Genomic DNA, 24,388 nt, shown 5'->3' on the forward strand with positions numbered 1-24,388 from the left:
TCTAAGATGGATTCGAGAGACCGCAGATAGAGTGTGGCTAGTTTGGTTTGTTAAACGTTTTAGATCAACACTTGTATTATTGTTTTTGTTGATTTTAGGTAAAGCACTTTGAGCTACAATTCTTGTATGAAAAGTGCTATATAAATAAAGTCTTACTTACTTACTTACTTACTAATGTGCTGCAAAATGGTAGCGCCTATCAGAGTGGCACATCATGCAACAGATTTTTCATATGAACTACATTGATTGGAAATGCATTGATTGGAAAGGTATATGCAGTCTTATATTTTAGTTCTTATTTCATTTCATGAAATCCATTTCTGGAGAGCTGTTTCCTGGAGAGCTCCTTTGTCTGGTCATTGATTAGATTTTTTAAATTTATTTTTAGAAACCTGTAGTTACAGAGTCTGGGTTCGACCACAAAAACTGAATACTGCCACTGACGAGACCCTGTAATGTGCCAATGGATCCTAGTTGGATCCTAGTCTTGACAGTGTGTGTGTGTTGTTCTGTATTGTTCAGATATCTGTATAACACAGGGCATTAAGGCAATTCAACTGAGCCTATTAGAGATATGAATCCCATTTTCAAATGGAACAATAGTCATAAAAGATAGTTGGCACTTTTTAACTCTGAATAAATACATTTATGACAAGTGATATAGGGAAACATCTCTAGAATTTATCTGCTGCTTGTTACCATGGTGATGTGTGGGTGAGTGTGTTCCTGACCTGTGTCATCCTCATCCAACTCGCCATTCAGCTCAGAGGCTCTGAGGAGTCGTGCCTCCATTACCTCCATCTCCATGGACTCCATCTGTTTCTTCATCGAGTCAAACTTTGTCTGGGAGAGAATTGCGGCGGCCATTACCCGAATGACATGAATCATGCATGCACAGAGAGGTCCCCAAATGTTTACATGGAGACATGAACACGCTAATGAACAGCACAAAGTGACAAACATATATATATAAATTGATTTTGACATTTTATTAATGTAGCAGGCACTATAAAAACTCACACTCCCTCCTAGCGTGAGGGCAATTTGCTTCCAGTCCGGCACAATCAGTGTGCATGGTGCATCAGTGTGCATGGTGCAGTCATTGGAAAAATCTATTCCAGTTATTTGGAGTGGCATCCCAAACAACCACCCTTGTCAAAATGTCAAATATGAAGCTAAAAGCTTGGGGGAAGAGGCTGACAACATAACTTCCCAGTCTGGCCTGCAGAACCGAATGTGGTGATACCTGATGTGGTGTCAAGTTTGTGAATGGAAAGTGGCTTGATGCTAACCAATAGTCATGGTTAGTTGAGGGCTAGGAAATGATTGCAGAGCACAATATGGATATGATATGAATGCAAATGTCTATGACCAAAGCCAAGTAAGTGGGAAACAAACAGAAAACAGGAAGGCATGGGAAGGAGAGGAATCTACCTCACGGGGATTTGAACCCAGTGCTCAGTAAGCCAAGTTGGATGCATCAAAGTGCCTCCCCCATGGAATACAGAAGATTACTCCACTGTCTCTAACACAGTATTCTGTGTCCATGAAAGAGACCACATCATTAGACACCAACCCCATAGGGGTTCAGCACCACACATCAGACGTCCACCTGGTATCCTATGATGCGGTTTGGTTGGCAGGGCAAACATGGACAGTTCCAGCATCAAACACTCTTCAAGAGAGAATGGAAAAAAAGAAGCTTTCCACTGATCTCAGTTCAGTCCCCTGTAAAGTCACTGTCTCCGTTGTGAGTAACGAGAATGCCAAAGGTATTTAAAGACTGGGCTTTGATCTGGTGTATGAGAGATGTTCAGGATGAGCATGGTGCATTAACTCAGGGGAAACTTAGCGGGAGACACAAACTATAGCAGGCACGAAAAAAATGAACGATCAACAGTGCTTGTGCGTGTCTGTGTGCGTCTGTGTGTTCTCACCTGTAGGTCCTTCATCTCTTTCTCCAGTCTGAGTCTTTCAGAGGTCTCGGACTCCAGCAGCTGGGAGGCGGACTCGCCGGTGTTCCTCTCGTCTGCAAGCTCCGACGACAACTCTGTGATCTAATATCACACACAAGTACACAAAATCAACTCAAACACTCACATTGCAATTTAAAAGAGTTTGAATCTCACAGTGTGCAACACGTCAACCTGACTTTTCAGTTCCGTCAAAAAAAACGTAAATGTTAGCAGACTGCAAGTACAGTGTGTGTGTGTGTGTGTGTGTGTGTGTGTGCACACGTGTGCGCTGTCTCACCCTGCCTTCCAGCCGATCGCTGCCAAGTCTCAGCTCGTTCCTCTCCTTCTCCACCTTCTCCAGCCTCCCCTTCAGCGACTGGATCTCCTCCTGGGGGACAAGACAGACATCAGGAAACAGAATGAATGAGAGAGACAGAGAGACAGAGGGACAGAGTGACAGAGTGACAGAGACATAGACAGAGGGACAAAGGGACAGAGGGACAGAGTGACAGAATGACAGAGAGACAGAGAGACAGACAGACAGAGAGACATAGACAGAGTGACAGAGTGACAGAGTGACAGAGAGACAGAGAGACAGAGTGACAGAGTGACAGAGTGACAGAGTGACAGAGAGACAGAGTGACAGACAGACAGAGAGACAGACAGAGAGACATAGACAGAGAGACCGAGTGACAGAGTGACAGACAGACAGACAGAGAGAGACAGAGTGACAGACAGAGAGACAGGCCGAGTGTTTGCATTTCCTTTCGCCAAACAGTTTGAGGTAACACACCCTGTGGAAGAAGTTCACACAGCTTTAGGGAAGGATGTGTAAATAATGTGCATGCAGCTACTATATTTATCACTGAGTGTGCGTGTAGTAATGACTGAGTGTGGTTGTGTATTTGTAACTGTGTGTGGTGTGTTTGTCCTTTTCTTCCTTGAGGGTTTTAGGTTGGTTACGGTACAGATTTATCGAGCCTCTGTGACACTGCTCATGAGTTTTGACTTCTCGAATACTCACATCCTTGCCACGGATCTGCTCCTCGGTGAGCTGCACCTCAATGAGTGGCCGCACAGTAGTGAAGAGCTTCCACCAGGGCCAGCCCTTCACCCCTCGGTTCTTCTGGATGTTCTTCTGGATGCAGCGAATGGCCAGGTCCTGAATCTGAGGAAAACCCGGAGAAGAAGAAGCGAGTTAATGACAAGCGCTTGTGTGTATGTGTGTCTGTTTATGCAATTGTATTCAGCTTGTGTGGAGCTCCAGTGTATGGGTTTTTGTTTGCTGTGAGTGTGTGTTGGTGCGCTCACAAGTGTGAGACTGTAAGAACGCCCTCTCTCTCGAACCCCCACCAACCACTGTTCCTGCAGTTCCAGAGAACAACTGAACAACAATTGTCACTAGCTCAGTACCTAACTCAAACACAGCCCTCTCCACAGGGTAAGGGAAGAGGCATAAGAACAACCAGCCCAGTGGACTACAGAAAGGAAGGGCTACAGCACTCAGAGGGGCCCAGGGAAGGGAACTCTTTCTGGGGAATGGGTCGCGTGAATGATCCCTTTTATGCTTTAGAAGAGGGGCACTTGGTGTTGTAGTCAAGGAGATGGGTTAAGTGGAAAGTACCATACCACCGTCTGTCATGGCCCATGTCCTAAAAATAACAAACCACAAGAGTAAATCAACTGCAAATTTTCATTAAGAGGGACTAATAGCACATTAACAAATTACTGATATTTGAAGATTACTTTGCAATAATTTGTGAGAGCAAACTCTTTGACGAAATAGCTATAGAATTAATACTCCAAGCTCTTTATATAAGTAAACATCATCATGATTCTAAGATTACCCTAAATGTGAAACTTTAGCAGACTGAAATTGATGGTAGTTAAGTCAAATGAAAAATATTCAGCAGTCAAAGCTAAATGTTAGGTTGATAAATAGCAGCACAAATCTGTTAAATAAAGTGAAAAGCCTGGCTACATTTTCACCCGCTCAGTTCTGCGCCAGAATACAGCAATTCTGAGGGACAAGAATTAAGAGAATCAAAAAGTGTGCCCGATCATGTCATTACAGCATTGAATGAGAGTTCCACTGAGAGAAGAATCCAGCATCAATACCACTTAGGAAGCCTGTTAGAAACGCATTAGGAGGAGAGAGAGCTACATGCTGCTACAACATGGGCTTTTCCAATACCCGCAGGTAATCTGGCAACCCAATTACAGGGACACCATTGGACACATCCACTGGTTTGCCATGTCTGAGAACAGCGGCCCTGCATTAGCCACGCTGGTAAAGCCTATAAATACAGCTTAGCATGGGCTGAACAGGGTTGCCGGTTGAATTTCATGGAGTTTGTACCCCATATCATGCTATCAGAAGCTTTTGAATACAATGTATGGCACCTTTTGGCCGTGGGTTGAATTCTCAAAGCATCTCTCCCAGTTGTCCTGCTTTAAGGTTTTCTTTAGAAAAAGAAAACAACACAGTTATGTTTCTGCCGCAGCTTGGCTGCTTGTTGTGGAAAAGTAAATATTTACAGGAATCTCCATTGAGAGGATAATAATAGGTCTGTTCACATCTGTACTGGAAATTCAACTTGGTTTCAGGGTACATGGGATCTCTCTAAAAAAGAGTGTGTGTGTCTGGCAGTGATGGATAGACAAAAAGAGAGTCTTGGGAGCAAATTAATACAACTCTCTCTTTGCCCCCGACATATCTTTTTTTAGCCTTCCCCTTTGAGTGACTGTGCAGCTACATGGTCCTTGTTGAGCCTGAACACAGATGTTGGCCCAGTCTCACCAAAGATGCATGCACACGCACACACACGCACACGCACACGCACACGCACACGCACACGCACACGCACACGCACACGCACACGCACACACACACACACACACACACACACACACACACACACACACACACAGAGAGAAAGACGCAGCAGTTACTGCAAGCTTTCACACACCTGTTCCCAGTTGGAGGAAAATAAGTCTTTGGGCAACGATTTAATTAGGCACACCATCGGCTAACTGGCGGACGGAATCCCCCACGCGTCTCCATTCTCTGCAGTTTGCCATGAATGTCAAATAGACGAGGGTGAGGAACAGGAGAGGAGAAGGGGGGTGTGGGTAGAGAGAGAGAGAGAGAGAGAGAGAGAGAGAGAGAGAGAGAGAGAGAGAGAGAGAGAGAGAGAGAGAGAGAGGAGGGATGCTGCAGGGCTTCAAACAGCGCCGGATCCATTCTATTTGTCTATTCCCCAATGGTGGGGCATAGTTTTTCTTCCTCTTGACTCGCTGTCTCTCTCTTTCTCTTTCTCCTCCCTCGTTCTCTCTCTTCTCACCCCTCTTTGAAATCACCTCCCTGCGAGAGTTGGCTCCAGTGGAGAAGACTTCAAGGGGTGGGGAGCTTCCCTCTGAGCGATCAAACAGAGCACGGCAGGAACAAACTAATAGATTTTTTTTTAGGCCAAAAGGAAGTCAGTGGTTCAGAGAATGCAGTCAACACTTTCATGGTCTTCATCAGGAAAAGAGGAGGCATTAGAATGAGGTTCAACTGGTAAAGACAGACAGTCTGGCACTCACTGTATTCTGATGTTCGGTCAACAGGGCACTTGCAGTCACGTCTGAACATTTTTACTAGAAGAGCTACACCACTGAATATTGTAGGTTGCTTTCACAAAACGGGAAAATAGGAAGTTGGAATCCCCAATAAAGAATTTACAGTAAACCAAAAATACAAGGGTTTTAAGGATTTCTCTCTCAGGAAATGATTCCTCTAACCTTTTTATTCTGCTATTAAAAAAAAGTATTTGGTCCTCTGCTGTGATTTTTTTTCTGCTGTTTATTTTTGAGAACAGCAGTTAGGTCTCAGCTTAAAATTTATGTTCATGTTTTACAGACATACCTACTACTTTCAACACAAACATGTTGAACAACACAATAAACAATGTACCTACTATGCCGTAAGGACATGTAAGAGTTGAGTGTTCAGAGAGTTTCAGTTAAAACTTATTCTCTGGAGCACAAAGTCCAGATACCCCCAAGGCTTCATTACACAAGCAATACATCTTGACACCCTGCCAGAGCTCATTAAGGAATTCCAATCGCCCTAAGAAGAACACCGTTAACAGTGTAACAAATAGCTAACCGCATTCAAAGCAGGTGCAAACCCACGGTAAGTCAAACCAAACCAAACGGCGGGCTGTAATACTTACAGTGACAGACAAGGTTCAAACTGAATGGACAGCAGCCCATCAAGGGTGGCAAGGCAATAAAGCAAAGCTCCACTGTCCTTGAAAAGCAATTTCAGCTGGCTGCCAGGCAGCTAAGTACGACAACAGCAAAGCACATTACTAGCAGGTAGGGTTGTGGGACAGGGAAACTACGGTCAAGGCCCAGTCTCACCGAACACAAACCGCCACACACACACACACACACACTCACATACACTTAACAACTCACATGTACAGTGTGCATTCAAACTCACACCTCAAACTAACCTGGTTGGGGTTCATTCTCATGAGCACGCTTATAACTGTCACCAAACACACGTACACACACACACACACAATCACAGAATAGAAAAAAAGAGCTGAACAGTTCCCCACCGTGAGTTTGAAGTCACTCAGAGAAAGGTGCGATGTTCTTGGTCGTCATGCTCACACTAGTGGGGCATGCAGGGTGTGTGTGAAGGTCCATTATGAGCCAGGGCGCTAGCACATACAAACACATACAGACTCTGTGCTGCTGCTGTCCGTCTCCCCCTCCTCATGACTATGAGCTGGGATTATGACATGGTCTCTAACCAGTCACATGCTCTTGAGGGGCCAGGGCCGCAAGCTGTGTCACGCCTACTTACCCCCCTTGCAGTGCCCCCTACCCTCCATGTGAACAAACACTAAGAGAGATGATTAGATAGATAGAAAGCAAAAAAGCAGGACAGACAGTGCGAGTATCCGATAGAAACAGAGGTAAAAAAAAAAAAGAAGAAGAAAAGGACAAAATAAAAAAGAGGATGCATCAGAAAAAGTGAGAGGGATACAGCACGCAAACAGGGGCAAGGGATGAAAGAGGCACTCTGGTGCAATAATCGATGAGGGCAGTGATGGAGGGGACCACATGGGGAATGGAGTGTCCCAGAAGAGGAGCCGGCTGAAGGCCATGTGTCCTGGGCTGAGGGCCAGGGGCCTGATGGATTGATTGAGCGGCTGTGCTCTGATGAAGTTCTGATTTAGTGAGCACTAAAGCAGTGGACAGATGTGGAGCCCTCCAGCAGAGGAGCAGGACACTGGGTCCATCCATCTTGGGTCTCCACAGGGAATCACTGTGTCCCTGTGCTGAAACATTTCCCTGGAGGTAAAACAACCTCAACGTTTTATACCGGCTGATTGAGCCAATCAAAATGGAAGAAAAAGCCCATTTGGTGTTCTCTCAAGGTTATGGTCTTGAAAGTTCAGAAGTGAAAGCCTAAAAGTCAGTCCCTTGACACAGACACTTTTGTAACATGTTATATACCAAGAGGAAAACCATTGCCACTTTGCACAGGAAATTTCTTCTGCAGTATCACATTGCAACAAACTGTAAGCTGTGTGGGTAAAGTTTGTTGAGGTTTGTTGTTTGTCCATTTCTATAATGGCTTTAATCCAAAGCAACCCAGAAAGCTTTTACCTTTCTCTTCTTGAAGGCCTGTCTGGCCAGGTATCCTCTGCAGGCGGCCTGGAAGAGGGTGAAATTTCTTCTGGTCTGGACATCCCTCTGCTCCTCCAGCTTGGCCAGGGTGCCCGCTCTGAAGAACACCTAGAGGGGTGGGACGGAGAAAGGGTGAATGGCTGGAGTGAATGAACAGATGAGGGAGAAAGAAGAGAAACTGTGTGTGTATGTGTGTGCGTGTGTGTGTGTGTTGGTAGTATGGAAAGAGAAAGACAGTGAGAGAGACTTGTTTATGTAGAGCTTAAAAGTGTGCTGTTTATTGCTTGCCTGTGCAGCTGGAGTGTACTGTGGCATATCAATTCATTTGTCAACAGAGCAGGCACAGGGAAGGAGTTTGCCTTTTTGCATTTGCCCAAACAACTATTTTTGCTGACCTGAACAGAATAAAAAGTAAAAACTGCACTCATGAAACCACTCGACAGGTTTTCTATAAACCGTCTCACGTCCTCCATTTCCTGAACATTTTAATGGCGTTTATTGGCGGGGGAGTTTAATTGAGTTGGATTAACTCGAAGGCTACAGTCATTTCCATTTTCTGATCTACTCTGGGAGACTGGGGAGCTGGTGGACTCCCAAACTGTTTTTCTCCGGCGAGAGCTCATGAAACTTTGAATGCAGTCTAATTGCATTAGCATGCTATTAGTGGTAGCAAGAGCTATGCTTAACTTCACAAAATCCTAATTAAAACTCCCTTGAGTCGAGTGTATGTATTCAGCTACCAGCGCTGAAATGGAAACTTAACAGGAAAAAAAGAAGGTTGTCTGAGCAATGTCAATGCAAGAAGTCAAGTTTCATGGCAAGCTCTATTTCGCCGTTTAACCCAAAGTTGGTGAAAGCTTTATTTTATTTCAACAACAACCTAGTGCATAATTCCACAGAGTGTTTTGTTCAAATTTCATTAACAGCTTCTCAAGACGAGAGAGCGTGGGTGTTGTGCTGCGATTGCATCACGTCGCGTCCGCATTGATCTAGCGAACTACTCCAGGGCCCTTAACAACCTATTATCCCCAGTTAGAGATGGCGGGGATAAGAAAAAATGACTTCACCCATGACAATTGTAGCAGGGAGAACAGTGCTTTACAAAGTGTGTAGGTTTCAATATTGCGTTAAAACTGTGGGTGTTGAGCAAACAGAGGGTATACTGTATGCAACAATAAACACAAACATTCACACACACACACATAAGCACATTATTCATAAACACCTTCTGTACTTAGGGACAGATATCCAACTGAGGGATCTCTAACATCACAAAAACTCATTTTATTTATTTATGGGTCCGCCTTATCAGAAGATTTTAGTATTTCATATACCTCATCACTTCAAAGCCAGCACATTACCCATCAGTCTCTGCTGACTACATTGGACTAACCATTGGCACAAGTTATTACCAGACCCACTGTCTTGCGTTTCATTATGACTACACCTAAATGGGGATATCTCTTAACATTTTCTTCTTGTTTTCCCCATACTAGCTCATAATGAATCCCTAATGGATATTTCATGTTTGATACCTTATATGAGTGATAAGAGAGTAGTATTATATCATTTTATGAATCTAGTTTCTGTGTCGGTTCAGGAATACAGTGGTGGCAAGCTCTGTGGGGAGTCCAACAATAATGGATGTTTTAGAAAATATTTGGCATTCATACTTTTTGTCTAAACACAGACCTGCCTTTCCAACTTTGCACATTCACACCAAAGGAAGATGTTCAGCAGACCCTCAATTGTTTGTGGTCAAGCATCATCTTGATTTACTTAAGGCACAATAATCTAGTGCAAAGAGAATATTTTCCATGTCTCGCACTCTCTCAGCACACACCACGACGTGCTGGTGATGCAACCACTGAGCAATGGTTTTGGGCTGTGCCACTTACAAAGGCGCACACATTCCCTCCGTAGTAGGGGTGCCCTTCTGAATGCCAATGTCGGGTGTGTGGGTGAGAGAGAGAGAGACACAGGGGATATATTGGGACCCTTTGTTTCTCCTAAGGTCGGTAAAGTTCACAAGAGGGGGCATTTCCATTGGCTGACATTTTCATGTATCAGTTGTGACCATGGTGTGTCATACAGATACTGAAAACATTGTCTTTGGTAACAGGATATGACCCATCATAATGAGACAGGGTCTTGGTTGAAACTGGTGAACCTCCTCAGGATGAATCTCAATGCAAATTATGGGCTGACCAATCATATCTCTGGATGGTGTTCAAATATCTAGGACTAAATAGGCTGCCACTTTGTTTCAGTCCACCGTCCCAGTAACATGACCTGAACGAACACATCCAGATTTACACAGACACACACTCAAGGATACGCACATTGTGCCAGCCTCAATGCCAATGTAACCCTGAAAATACATCTACACTGTTTATTACGATGAGTGTCCTTACATTCAAAGACATTCAGAAGGGGGAAAAACACCCCCCCCTCATGGTAATTAGCTGTCTCCTTTTGTCCTTCTCTTTGGGTTTTGCTGTTTTCAATCTGAAAAGGTTTGAGGCTCACTAGGTGATTGGTGTCTTATCGAAGGTTATCGGGGTGCAATTACACGTAAAGCCCGAAAACAAAATCCAGACGTTGTCTGCCAAAATCAATCGCCAGGGCGACAGGGAGGAAAACAAAGAGTGTGTGTGTGTGTGAGGGGATTTGGGGAGGTGCCTAATTGTCGGCTTTGTTGAGATAGAAACCCTGACTGCCAAGGAGCCACCAGTAGCTACGTGCCAGCGCCGCGTGGCAGATACGACTTTGTGTGTGTGTGGGGCATGCTGGGTAAACAGCTGTCCCAGACAGAGCAAGTGACAACAAGGTGTCTGGTTGACTAAATGCAGGCAATGACGTTCGGGGAAAGGGGATTTAAAGAGCGTAAACTGAAAACAAAGCTTAAGACATGCGACTTGTCTTTCACCAGCATTTTTTTGGAATAAGGCAACATTTGAGGGCAAGTCAAATTTGAGTCAATAACTATGACTTTCTTTCTTTTCATAGTACTCACACACTTATACATTAGTAATAGGGTAAAATTCTATGTTGGTGTGTATGTGTGTGTGTGTGTGTTGTACTCACTCTGCTAAGGCCCATGTGGAAACTACTTTTCTCCAGTTCCAGTGATTCCAACAGCTCCTCCACAGCCTAAAAAAAAACAAAAGAAGGTAAATAAACAAGATACAGATGCAAACCACTCACCACACACAAAAACTGTATGCTGCAAAGAACAACCCTCTCAAGCATTGTCTGTCAAGGCCGAAACAGTGGAACTACGTCAATAAACTCCCTTCACTTACATCAGCTACTGCAGCCCAGGGATGTCAGAATCCAATAGGACAGCTAAAGAAAGTAGAGCTACCCCAAGGCACACAGTATATCAGCAATCAGAACGTAGCACTTTCAAGCTAGTAGCTACCCTCCACCCTGCCGTCAGCTTAGTCTAAATGTAGACTATGCATCAATACACTTGAGGTAACCTCAAAGTTTCACCAAATAAAAGTTCTGGCAAGGCTGGTGTCTCATAGGGACAGAGCAGAACACAGCTCAGTGTATTTTAAGGGGTTCAGACTGAAAGGCTCTCAGCGGGTGTACAGGGCCTCGCAGGTAAACAGGCTCAGCGGAGGATGAAGGCTTAAAGGCCACCTCCTGTGCTAAGAGAAAGTGACAGGACTTTGCCAACTGAGAGAAGCGGCTTTGTTTGAAGTCTGCCTAGCACACACACACACACAAAAAAGAAAAAGAAGATGCTTCGAACACGCTGAAACAGTAGGAGAAGAGATCCTTTCTGCCTCCCTCTCTTTTGCCTTTCACATCTGACTTAACTACCACTTTCTCTCTCATTCCATCCCTTCATTACTCTTTTCATCCCCAGAGAACAAGTCGCATTTTCATCTATTAATTACTTGACTAAGGTTAGAGAGGAAATGTGCAATACCGAGTGTCCAAGGCAATATTTATCTCCATATTTAACAGCACACACTGGTCTGTCCATAGTGATACCTATTCCCATTTAGGGTATACCGTGTGCTGCCTACATTATATATGCATAACATTGATTAATTACACGCAAGGGTTGTTCCTAAACTGTTAAACCAGATTCACTGAAGATGAAGAGATAGAGAAAAAGAGGGGAGGAAAGGGAGAGTGTCAAATAGAGAAAGAGTGAGGAGGAGGGCGGAGGGCTCTCTTCACTGCATGTAATTAATCAGAACAGCGGCCGTATGCTGCCAGCCCGTGTAATCATAATTAATTACACACCACAGCGGCTTTTGGAGGGGGAGGGTGGGGGAGGACACTTTCCTATGCCTTGTTTTATGCGTGTGGGGGGGGGGGGGGGGGGGGGGGATGTATGCTGAGGAAAGGGCATGCCTCGACACTCACCCTCTTCTCGTCCATGACAATGTAGTTGCGGCCGTGCTTCTTCGTCAGGTGGGGCGCCAGCACGTCGAAGCGCCGGCGAAACTCTGAGAAGACCATGTGATCAGGGTAACCTTGATAGAAGGAGACAGGGGTTACAATGAGATCATACAGACATACGCCAAGATGCAAACATGCGTACATTACGACAATACGTTATTTTCAAGCTTGCAGGTTCGGAACGATTCCCTTGGTGATTACTCTGCTGACGGGGCGGTCAAAATGGCCGGCCCCTCAAGTGTTTTTTGAAAGCATCTGTAGCGCTCACCTTGTCTGTAGATGCGCAGGGCGTCGAGCAGCTTGGAACCACGAAGCTGAGCCCGGAGGAGGCCCACGTCCAGCTGCATGAGGCCCGAGTCGCAGCTCTCGCCGTGGGCCACCCTGGGCTCGCCGGCCAGCCCCACTGCCTCCACCTTGGGAAGCAGGCAGTGGACAAAGTGGACCCTGGACCGCCGCACAGTGTCAATCAGAGCATCCTAGGGAGCAGCATTGAAAGGGTAAGGGAAAGCACACTCCAACACATTATTATTATTGTTGGCCCTGCACATGCTGATATGAAGGTCCACTTAACTCACTGACTAATCATAAGGCTTCATGCTGGAACTGACGAGTCATCTGCAGTTTGTCTTCCCTTCTCCCCACCATCCATCAATCCATTTGCTCCCTCCTTTTATCTTTCCTTCTCTCCTCTCCACTTACTCCATCCTCTCCCGCCTCCCTCCTTCTTTACTTCCTCCCTACTCTCTCCTCCCCCAAGTCTCTTGGGGTTCTTCCCATTGGGATTATTTGCTTTGTATGCTTCATGTTTTGACTACCTGCAATGTTTTGGGGCTATCTCGTTGTTATGATCAGTGACCTATGCACTTTTGTAAAGCTTTCTCTTGGAAGTCGCTTTGGATAAAAGCGTCTGCTAAAAATAAAAATAAATGAATAAATGTAAGTCTCCTACTCCCTCACTCCCCCTTCCCTCCACTTCCACCCTCCACTCACCACTTGCAACTTGATCTGAATGCAGAGGTTCTTCTTCTTGACGGCGGCCATGCCCGTGGTGAAGGTCTTCCTCATGCTAGTGGCGCGACGCAGTGCCAGTTGGGAGCCCCCCTCCAGCCCTGCGATGGAGCCTGACAGCACAGTGGCCCCCCCGCCACGACCCACGAACAGGCCGCTGATGTTCTTCCTTTTGTGTGGGAGGGGGGCAGATAGAGGAGAAATACGTTCAGAGAAGAGTACAAGAGGATTCAAGAATTGGATGTCATGCTATACTTAAATTGCATTTCTGAGAGCCCAGCATGCCAGTTTTTCTGACTATTTAGTTCCCTGCTGCCTTCGTCAAAGAACAACGATGTATCTTTGAAATGAAGTATCTTGATGAACCTGAATCCTCCAAATCAATAAGTAGAACCATACAGAGCTACAGCTCAATCATACAATATAGAAGTGTACTGTCAAAAGCTTAGCTTTCGAACTCTTGTTTTCACAAGGTTCTGAGAGTTAGTCCAAAGATCGCAAAGAGAATGTGAATGCAAAGTGAAGTAACTAGACGCGAGAAACGAGAAATTTGTCAAAAACGTCTTACTTCTGGGAGTCTTGCAGGAGAGTGGCAGCGTTCTGGGAGGCAGGGTTCTGCTTGGCGTGGCTCAACCAGCCTTGCGCGTCGTACTCCACCCAGTCCGTCCCGTGGCTGTGGCCCAGCAGGAAGTGATGCGGCTTCTCGCTCTTCAGGAGCAGAGTGTGTCCTGCAGAAAGACACAAGAAGATCAAATCCTCCCTGTTGACGTTCAGGGTTATGCTCGGGGCCACGGCTTAGCCGGTGGCGCGGTGTGTGGGCAGCGCCCGCTGAGCGTCCTGTCTCACCCTTGTTGTCTCCCTGCGTGGGGCCGTAGTAGCTGAAGAGTCTCTCCAGCAGGGTGTCTTCTGTGCCCCCGGGCTGCACAGCCTCCTCCTCCATCAGCCAGAGCAGCCCCCGCGCCTCATCTGTGCGGGCCAGGGTCCGCACCTGGTAACCCCCAAACACACACAGTGTTGAGGCCTTGCAAACGGTACTTCTCACATCCATGTACACACACTAATGAGGACAGGCAGTGGCAGCCAGACATTCAAAAACAGGGTGAGCCGCAAACAATCAAACATACACACGCCAGATAACATGTAGCACGATAAAAATGTCTGCCACGATTGAACGGCTGAAGTGGCACACCTGCCTCAATACTCGGCTAGGCATTACTGACTTAAATGACTACTTCACCTTCGTAACCGGGCCATTTTTGAATTAAGAAGCAATGAAAATAGAAAAATGTCCCTTTTAACCTTCACCTTCCACATTAACGCGCTAGAATTAACGTTTGCTCCTGGGCAGGCTGGCCTTTCTAAACCGTATACTCTGACTGTCTGCTTAGGTAGTGAATGGGGTAATTAGCACCAATGGAAGCGTGGCCCTGTTGCTCTTAAATCACTTTGCGGTTTGGGGTGGAAGGACTTAAATAAAGAGTATTTGATCAACAAACAACTGTCTACATATTGAAGGTCTTTTTCCATGATAGCAGTGGAGGACATTCAGTATTGTGTTGCTTCTTTCCGTAGAAGTCAACTAATTAAGTGCTGCTGAAATGTCAGGTTTAACTGAAGATCTTTCAAAGAGATATTTCTTATTCAAATCCAAAAGAGACTGCTCATTGCTTCCTGTATTTCCAAAACACAGTAGCAGACGAAGGGTGAACGACCCCAAGTTATTACTTGTGTTGACTACTCCGGCGCAGTACATCTGGGATGTGTAAGTTGTTCTTTTAAGATCGATCCACCTCTGCAGGTTCTGTTCCCGGCATGCCGACGACTCACTAGTTTTGTTTGTTGGATTTTTTTGGGTTGGCAGAGTTAAAAGCTATGTGGCCCGCTTGAATACACCCACACCTACATATTATACATTGACGCACACACATGGACAGACACACAAGCATACTGTACACAGCTACATAAAAGCACAGTTACATACACATGTGCGCACTGCAACACAAATTAAATTTATCCTTGCCTGTTCAATCAATTCTTACACAACCCCATTCACATTCAGTTTGAATCTAATACTTGTTAATGCCACTTTCTCGGGCCAATACACATCAATGAAACATATTTCTGAAACGGGAGCATGCTATGCAAAAGCCTCATCTCATAAATAAACTTAATTGGATGGCTTTGCTCAACCCCGGCTCAAAAAAAAGCTTCTCAACTCAACAAGGGGAAATGAATCAAAACTTGACTGCAATTAATACCCCTGATGTGGGCTGAATTCCAAAACGCAAGAATTGGCAGAATTAACACAACGACAAATGACACCAATCAAAAAGCTAAGTAACTTGGCAGGAGGTAACGGGCATGACACGGCTTACAAAGAGTAATTTGTCGGCCTGTGTCACGAGTTGACTCAATCTAAAGGGGAGCCTCATAAGTGGGTTGAGGGTGAAGATATTCAATAACCGGTTCTGAACGTGTACAGTAATGTCAAACTGTCCTCCCGATAGGAAATATGCTATATGACAGACATACTGAGAGGACAACAAGTGTGAGACAGAACACATGGGTTTGTAACTGGCTTGGGATTTTGTGTGAAGCACAGCTCTTCCATCATCAAAGCATGCACAGAATACAACAACCTTTGTCATTCTTCAGGTATGTGTAATCAATGCTAAACTCATCTTTAGGCAACCTAGTGTGTTCTACGTGTCCCTGATTCATGTCCATCAAAAAATAAATGTCTGTTACGTCACAATGAGTACGCTGATAAGAAAGAATTGCGAGGGGCAGAGGTCACACTTGCAACCCAATTCAGATTTAACACACTCATACACAGGTAAACACACACACTCAGATTAGAGCTTCTCCTTACCAGGGTTTGGGTGGAGGCTTGGTCAATAGCAGCTACAGACAGTGAGGTACTGGACTCTATGTCATCTAATGCAAGTTCTATATTCTCCTAGATGGGAACAGAGGGTTGGGTTAGTTGACTACAGTAGGATTACCGTGAGTTCTCAAAGTTATGTAAAGTGGATCAGGTTACTGTGAGGGTTGTTCTCGGGATAATTTATTTTTTTATTCTTGAAATCACAATAGAACAATATGATTAAAATTATACACTGTCATCTTGATTTGCTGTACAGTGAAAATATTGTAATTTTGTAATTTAACAAAGACAGACAGATTTACTGCACAGATATGTCATTATCGTCGGTTTAAAAAGAAACAGAGAGAGGAAGAAGCACTCGTCTAGTAGCTCCAAAATCAACATCATCCTACAGCTTGGAGCTTGTTTCTCTGCGTGTGCTGTGGGCTAGTGTGTGTGGCCGTCTGCACCTCCTTGTATCTCTCCAGCTCCTGGACAAAGGTGCGCTCGTGGAACAGCGTCTGCAGCCTCTCCTGGGCGTAGTTGTGGCACAGCTCCTCAAAGGTGGCGCCTCGCTGGCGCTTGGCCATGCGGGGGTTCTGGAAGCCTGGCGTGTCCACGATGAGCAGAGAGCACAGGGAGTGCTGATTGGATTTGAGAGCTCTGGGGGTGGGTGGGAGGGGGTACGGGGGAGGGGGGGGTCACAAGGAGCAAATGAGAATGGTAACAGAAAGAAGAAGAAGAAAAAAAGATGGGTTGAGATACAAAGGGAAAAATAGGGGATGTTAAGAGATAATGAGATATGAATGAAGGAAGGGGTGAAAATAAGGGGGGCCAGAGAAGGGAGAGACTATTACAGGCAAAGCAGTGGGAGTGAAATGAACAGTGAGAAGGAGACACCGGGAGAGAGGAAGAGAGGCGAGCTGACTAACCTGTTGACGAGGGAGATGACCAGTGTAAAGAGCTCAGAGTACAGGCCTGAGGCCATGGCCTCCAGACACTCCAGAGCTGTGATCTTTGGACCTGAGGGAGAAACAGAGGTCAAGGAATTACAGGGTTTGCTGTCCTCCAAAACAGATTGTCAATAGGAATTTGTGAAAATTAGGCATCATTTCATGCGGCTGTGAACTGGAAATTGTTCAGTTAATCACACGCATTTCTATAACCTTTTCCAGGCTTTTAGGATTGTATTCATTTTGGTGACTTTTTTAGACTTCACCCATTCCTTGACTATTTTCCATGAACCCTTCCTTACCTGAGCTGTCTCCGCTCCCTGCATCGTCGGGCCCCTGGCGGAAGGAGGTGGACCTCTGCAGCGCCCCCTTAGCCTGGTGCTTGAAGATGGAGGAGGACAGCTCCTCCAGGGTGCAGCCCAGCAGGTAGGCTGCTTTCTGGGCCCACTCATGACGAGCAAACTGCTTGCGGCCAGCTGAGGGATGAGAGGGGACAGGGAGTAAAGCTGCTGGTCCACTGTTCCATTGTACAAAATAAGTCATGCAAAGTTTATTTTCTTAAATTAGACTGCAAATTAACTGCAACATTAAGTTACCGGCTCTCGTTGCTGACTTCATGAAAGCATGCTTGATTCTATTGATGTTGTGGATTAAATCCATGATCATCTTAACATTTATTTTATGTAGGTCTGGAAGGCTGAGTCATAGAAGCCTATGACAAGTTCATGACATGTTATTTAACATGAACACGATCAAACTGAGTGTGTTCTTATTTTTAGAAATACAGATGCAGTCCTGGAGATGCAGTTACACAGCTCCTTTTATTTAGTCTTTATTTGAGCAAATCTGTGTGCCAGGCCATGTTTGAGGCTGTGAGACAGATGGTAGTGTAGTCTCCACAGTTCTGGAGCTCTTTCAAAGCGAGACAATATGGCTCCTTCTAACCTCTAATCAAAGGACATGCTGAAACAAAGACAGCAAATCAGCAGTGACATTCTGGGGTCAAAGCCAATAAAAAAGGAAGTTCACTAAGACAAACAACACAAAAAGTCTTGTGTTTTTGATGTGATGGATGGGTGGGGTGGGATATTAAGGGTGATAATAAAATAGGACAACCAAACAGGTAAAAATAAACAGCCATTTTGGTTTAGCCGGGTACTTTAAAAGTGTGGAGACACGAGAGCTTTAAAGGAATAACAAAACTTTAAATCTCTCTCTCTGGTTTTATCGCAGGCAGAGGAAAGGAAAGGACAAAAAGGGGAATTGTCATGAGGCTAAAGCAAAAGAGCTCAACTGGGAGAGAGGACAGAGAAAAGAAAGAAAACAATAAAAATGCTAATGACAAGAGAACATCTGGGAAGAACGATAAAGGCATTATAGACAGAGGATGAATCAACAAAAAAAGGACTAAAAAATACAAAGATTGGCTTCAGGTTTTTTTCTTCCATTACCTTCGTCGGCCTCTGTGTTTGAAATGGCGCAGCATGCAAACATGCGAGTAGAAAGAGGGAGTTAGAAACAACACAACTCACGTATTTACAATTGACATTTATCACAGAGGAGCAGACATTTGTTGAAATACGATTCATGCTCTGCAAAGCACAAGCAGTAGGGCTATGTTTGCCGAGTACATGTTTAGAGAAGAATCTAGAGCATGCAATAAGAACAGAAAGAACGGAGGGCTACTCCTGTCTAGGGATGTGTAGGGTGTTTAGGCCCAGCACAAACACTAGAGACAGATCACAAGAGCAGATAACCACAAGCCCCTCTGCCTCCTCCTTTGCACCCATCACTGAGGAGAAAATGTGTCCACATCATCCCAGACTATAGTTAAAACAAATTATTCAGTCCAAACCCTGTGCCCTTTTAGCAACTATGGAAAAGGGGCTTTCAATGTGTGAAATGAAGCGGTAGTTCTTGGACCAATCAGTTAGTTCTCCTTCCTCATCAGACAAAATGCCGTGGAGAGTGGAAGGTCAAGTCTGCCCCCTGCTGGGAAGCATGAGCTCAGAAGAGTGCGTTTCACAGTCACTTCGCCCCAAATTAGATTTCTGGGAATGTTTTCTTTACACAGCTATTATCAAGTCCTTGTGTTTGTTAAGAGCAAAACTGTATAGTTTTTCAGAAATCCGGTCTAATTATCTTTGAACCAGTCTGATGACGCACAGAATTATGGTTTAATGGGCAAGCCAGCAAGAAGTTAAGTGATAAAGGATGGCAATGAGAAACAGAGAGAAAGATAGAGTGAGAGACACAAAGCCGTGAAACAGAGTAAGTGAACGAGCGAGACAGACCATGGAACAGAGATGGGAGCGAAACAGCCAGTGTGCAGAAAGGGTCTGATAGACGAGACATGACAACACGAAATATGTGACTGTAAGTATGTCAACTTAAAATTCCCGACCCCATTTAGAGGTTAAAGATATTTAACCTCTTAAAGCAGCCATCAGCAATGCGTACCCCCCTACCCCCTACCCTCGACACATTCCCTCTCTCTCTCTCTCTTACGCACACACACTAGTCTGAATGTAGACCCACAAAACCATACACACACTCCTTTTCCATGGAGATGGGGTGATCTGCAGACAAATGATTAAAAACATCATTACCGCCTTCATCTAGGTCTGTGACTGTGGGGGGAGGTAATATGACAAACTGTAAACTTCAACATTTGCTGGCGTCTAAATTGTCTTCTTTAAAAAACATAAATGTCCGACACTCAGGCACGCTACCCTCTTCTAAATGAAACAACTTCACAAGTGTTCCCTTCTTTGTACAAAGTGAGAAGACAGCATTTTCAGCCATGATGGATAACTTGGCAGCACACGCTTGTTTTGTTTCTTTGAACTGGATATTTAATTGCGTGATTGTATATGTGCGGCTAATGCAATTCACAACGGCAGCAGGTTACGTCTCAGTATCGTTTCCTTAACCGAACGAATTTAGGAAAAATAGCACAAAAACAGTCATGCAATAAAGAAGAGAATTCCAAAAATCGAAGGATTTTTCTGAATAACCTTTCAAATCCAAACTAATAAGAATAGTACGATGTTCTTAAATGTTTTATCAAACATAGTAATTGAAGGAGCTCTGCTGTTGTTGGTAGTCTAGTCACAGACAACTAAAATAAAAGTATACAGTAGATAGAACAGGTTTTTCTACTATATTTGGGGTCAGTCTGTGAGTGTGTGTTACCTTTAGTGGCCCCCGCAGCCCCCAGGTGATATATGGCCCCCAGAATGAGCCAGAGAGCCTTCTGCTCCTCAGCAGAAATGCCCAGCACCTTCATGGCCGCCTGCAGCTTAGTGAACTGCTGGGCAGCCTTCTGTTTATCTTCAGGCTATAGTGAGGGAGAGGGAGGGAGAGAGGGAGAGAGGAAGAGGGATATGTTACATACTATTAACATATAAACACAACTGTATGTTTACACAGTTGTTCACGCGCACACACAAAAATTCACGCAAACAAAATGAGCACACAACCCAGCAGAAGCATACGGACAGGTAGACCTAGCAGAATGAGTGATTTCTCATTCAAGTGACAGGGGAGAAGCCGCAGGTGTACACAGTCCACTGGTAGATTAAATGTGACAGGTCCATAACATAACCTGTCTGGCTAAACCACCTGCTACCTACACGCTGGAGCAAATAAATCAGTCCACAGCGGCACAAGGACCAGTGGTGGAGGCACAAGCAGACAGAGGACTCAGCTGGATTGATGGACGAACACACACAAACAGACAAAGCTCACAACTTGGACACTAACAGAGGACACACGTACGCATGCACACACACACACACACACACGGCCGTATATAACTACAACAAAGACAGAATTCTGAAGGTTAACATGCAATATGCACACAGTAGCAAATGTTGTGTACACACCATGAAAATCCTGTTTTAAATCCCAAATCAATCTCGTGATCTTGTTGGAAGTAATTACCTTTGACTGAGGGACTATTCCAAATGCGCTGTTCTCTGCAAAGTGGTTAAAGTGCAGCTCCGTCCTGAGAGAGACAACGGAATGGTGAAACGTCATGAAATGACAGGTCGGTTTCTACGCCACAAGTTTAAAATAAGAGCAAGACAGCACAAGGCCAAACCCTGGCCTCAGACAATCACACATGCTAATTCCCTCAAACTATAACTCAATGGGCAGTTGGTACAAAATGGGAAGCTAGTCATTAGTCTTCCTTTAGAGACACATCATTTTGCAGACCTATTTCAAAAGAACAAACCATTTTCAACATTCAAAGACATCCGTGGTCTATAAATTACCTAGTTGACAGTACATGAACATACTACTTATATTCAAAACCAATTAAAGTTATACTGTACAGTAGCCCAATTCTCACAATAGACAATGCACAGGCTTCTGTTTGTTTATCGGACCAGTGTTTTGATGCTAGAGGTGGAGGAAGGGGATCTATTTGCGGCACTGTATTCCTCATTGGTAGTGCAGGCTCACCTGAGGGTGGTGTCAGCTCCAGCCATCATGTAGTAAAAGACGTTAAAGGTGGACTCTGCCTCTGGCCGCTTGGTCACTCTCAGCTTCTCCAGTAGCATGGTCTAACACAGGGAGACGCTCTGTTAGAAGGCTTTCTGTGAGTTTCAAATATTTTAAGGGGGTAATGTGTGATTGTGTCTTTGTTGAGATGAATGGGTGAGAAACTGAGGGAGTGAGTGAGTAAGTGAGTGTGAAAGAGAGAGAGAGAGAGAGAGAGAGAGAGAGAGAGAGAGAGAGAGAGAGAGAGAGACCACGAGTGAAAGAGAGGAAGCCAGCGAGCAAAGGATGTTTGATAGCATGGTCATACCTGGATGGAGGCGGAGGCCACCTGTCCAGCCTGGTCAAAGTCCAGAGAGACGATCTGGGAGAAGCGACTAGCGTTGGCGTTCATGGAGGTGGCACTATTCCCAAAGGCCTCCAGGAGAGTGTAGACAGCCTGCCACTTCTCCGCTGCGGCAGCAGACAGACACACAGGGGCGTTGGGTTTTAAGAAAGCATTTTAAGTACTGTTGTAATTCATCTGATTCAGGATGTGCTTTCCTATTTCCTTTCCTGTGCTTTCATATTTGTTATAATGTGTGTAAAAGGTTTAGCGTGGAGGAGTAAGGGGGTGTTTTTAATCCAGTAAAAATTGTCAAAATAATACAAAATGTAGCCTCCCAAACACTAAAATAAAATGCAATTTGCAATTCATTAAAATGACCCCCCTCCTAAATTCAACCAGGCACATACTGTATCGCTACCCCCACCTTCCAAAGAAAATTCTGTTTCATTTGTAGGTCATTTATCACACCGTGGTTGTCACAGGCTTTTGCAGGTATGAATTCATGAGGAACTGCTTTAAACAGCTTTAGATCTACATCTCTTTAGATCAGCATCTCTACTGTTTAACAGTCCACTAGCTAAGTGCTGAAGTTCTCATTAGTCTATTACAGCAAGCCAGGAGCTGAGGCGCTTTGATAAGCCCTGCTAATTATCCCACTACTCCACAGGGCGTCATTAAGGGGCTCCCCTCATCCATCACACACACACACAAATATACACACATGGACACCCAAGCTCAAACCTGGAATACAGAGCAGAGCTAATCAATTTTTATACGCCAAACATCAGATACTGCACTTCTTACACCGAGCCAAAATTGTCCTCTCCTGGCCTGTGTCTAACTAACCAGCCAGAGACCACTAGGCTGGATTAAACACAAGCCTTCATTTTTACAATATACAGTGTTGGCCTCTGCATGGGAAATGTATGGAGCAATTTAATTCCTCACTTAATTATCCGCTAAGCAATTAGTGTTATCACTTACAAAGCAATTAAACGAATAGAAGCCACCAACGGCCATAAAGAAACACGTCAATGACTGAGCTAACCCTGTACCAAATGAATTCAATGAAGTTAAAAATGGTGATCGATCAAACTATTAATCTCTAAGGATTTAATCAATTAAATGGCATGTAATCATGAAGAATTCCTTTACACCTATCACTATGATTGTGTACTGTTTCACTTTGCTTATCAGTTTGGTCTTTCTCTGCTACTGTATAAATCACTTGGGTCCAGGTGCTATTTCAATGGATGGAACCGAAACAAAAGAATGTAAGCCTGTGAGATAACATAATAAAAAAAAGAAAAGAATTTGCAGCGATGGACTGATATCTGCTACACGACTAACCAGAGAAAATCTTGCCGGTGCTGCCGGCGATGGACACCAGGTACTGGACCAGGTGCTGGCAGTTGGTGGTCTTGCCACTGCCACTCTTGCCCAGCAGGACGATGGACTGGTCCTGCCGCGTGGTGAGCAGGTTCCTATAGGCCGACTGGGCCACAGCGTAGATGTGGGGCGCTGTATCCTCACGCCTGCAGCCCTTGAACATGTGCATCACCTGAGGAATGGTGGAGAGAAAGACCAAGAGGAAAAGAGAGGCGGGGAAAAGGTGGAGAAAAATATGAAAAATGTGTAGACAGCAAGGGACACAGGAGACAAAGGAAACAGAAAAGAAAGGAAGGATACGATTATTTTAATTACTGATAACTTAAGACATTTCAAATCTAATCTCACACTCTTGAACTCACTCACACTTTAAAATGACACAATTACAAAAAGCAGCCAAAATCTTAAATTAAGTGTAGGCCCTTCACTGTAATTCTGGTTTGGAGATCTGGCAGTTGCTGGCTTCTCAAACAATTGATTATGCAGGCCATGTCTTTCACCTTTAGACAAACCTAGAACATTAATTCTCAATTTTCTGTAGATAATCTTGTTACCAGTGTCCTCTCAATGACTTGACTCATTTGTATTTGGGTGTAAGTGTGTGTGTGTGTGCGTCCTGACCAGTCACAGCCCCCGGTCAACTCTACTCTCTTACAGCCTTGAACAATCATTCCATTAGAAATGATAAGCAAAGTAGATATAACTGTCCATCAGGCCTCTGGGTGCTCAAACCTCTAACTCTCATTAGAGATATTGGATTTCATTGTCATTTTAATGTGCCTCAGAGAACTATCTTCTCCTTCCTTTCAGTCATCATTCTTCCTTTAATCAAGCAGTCTTTTCCTTCTTCACACAAAAGTCTAAAGAAAAGGGTTTAAGACTAAAAAATTACAAAAAGTTAATGTTTACAAAGTAATGCTCGTATCAACATCGAAAACCTCGGACCGTAATAGTGTTATTAGTGTGATGAAGAGAAGGTCCAACATTTGGATAGGGTTGTGTATACTTACTGATGTCCACAATGTGTAGTGGTGGGTTCATACAGTCTTTACAGTCTGCACTGCATGGTGCTCACCTTCTCAGAGTACATAGACGGGGCGCTCAGGGGGTTGATGATCACTATGTTGGGCCCGGCGTGCGTGTGGATGAGGTTGCCCCCGTAGCGCTGGCGCAGGGAGTGCATCACGCTGGCCTCGTTCAGGTACAGCAGCGAGGCCAGGTCCTCGGAGCGGTCGTACGACGGAGGGTTGGCCTGGCGGACAGGTCC

General features: G+C 44.8%; 1 protein-coding gene across 5 annotated transcripts in view; it reads right to left on the reverse strand.

The window, feature by feature from the left end:
* Positions 1 to 24,388, reverse strand: part of myo18ab (myosin XVIIIA b) — an 84,349-nt gene that overhangs the window by 22,352 nt on the left and 37,609 nt on the right. For all 5 annotated transcript variants that reach the window (XM_067245656.1, XM_067245655.1, XM_067245654.1 and 2 more), the window contains exons 5-25: positions 24,197 to 24,373; positions 23,083 to 23,293; positions 21,715 to 21,857; positions 21,369 to 21,469; positions 20,844 to 20,907; positions 20,094 to 20,238; positions 17,201 to 17,374; positions 16,878 to 16,968; positions 16,416 to 16,608; positions 15,952 to 16,038; positions 13,926 to 14,067; positions 13,648 to 13,807; positions 13,062 to 13,248; positions 12,340 to 12,547; positions 12,036 to 12,145; positions 10,734 to 10,799; positions 7,626 to 7,754; positions 2,980 to 3,123; positions 2,254 to 2,343; positions 1,938 to 2,057; positions 732 to 843 (exon numbers count right to left, since the gene is read on the reverse strand). In XM_067245656.1, coding sequence (XP_067101757.1) covers positions 732 to 843; positions 1,938 to 2,057; positions 2,254 to 2,343; positions 2,980 to 3,123; positions 7,626 to 7,754; positions 10,734 to 10,799; positions 12,036 to 12,145; positions 12,340 to 12,547; positions 13,062 to 13,248; positions 13,648 to 13,807; positions 13,926 to 14,067; positions 15,952 to 16,038; positions 16,416 to 16,608; positions 16,878 to 16,968; positions 17,201 to 17,374; positions 20,094 to 20,238; positions 20,844 to 20,907; positions 21,369 to 21,469; positions 21,715 to 21,857; positions 23,083 to 23,293; positions 24,197 to 24,373 — 2,854 coding nt within the window. The remainder of the gene's footprint in view (positions 1 to 731; positions 844 to 1,937; positions 2,058 to 2,253; positions 2,344 to 2,979; positions 3,124 to 7,625; positions 7,755 to 10,733; positions 10,800 to 12,035; positions 12,146 to 12,339; positions 12,548 to 13,061; positions 13,249 to 13,647; positions 13,808 to 13,925; positions 14,068 to 15,951; positions 16,039 to 16,415; positions 16,609 to 16,877; positions 16,969 to 17,200; positions 17,375 to 20,093; positions 20,239 to 20,843; positions 20,908 to 21,368; positions 21,470 to 21,714; positions 21,858 to 23,082; positions 23,294 to 24,196; positions 24,374 to 24,388) is intronic.

The sequence above is a fragment of the Osmerus mordax genome, chromosome 11 (assembly GCF_038355195.1).
Source record: "Osmerus mordax isolate fOsmMor3 chromosome 11, fOsmMor3.pri, whole genome shotgun sequence".
NCBI lineage: Eukaryota > Metazoa > Chordata > Actinopteri > Osmeriformes > Osmeridae > Osmerus > Osmerus mordax.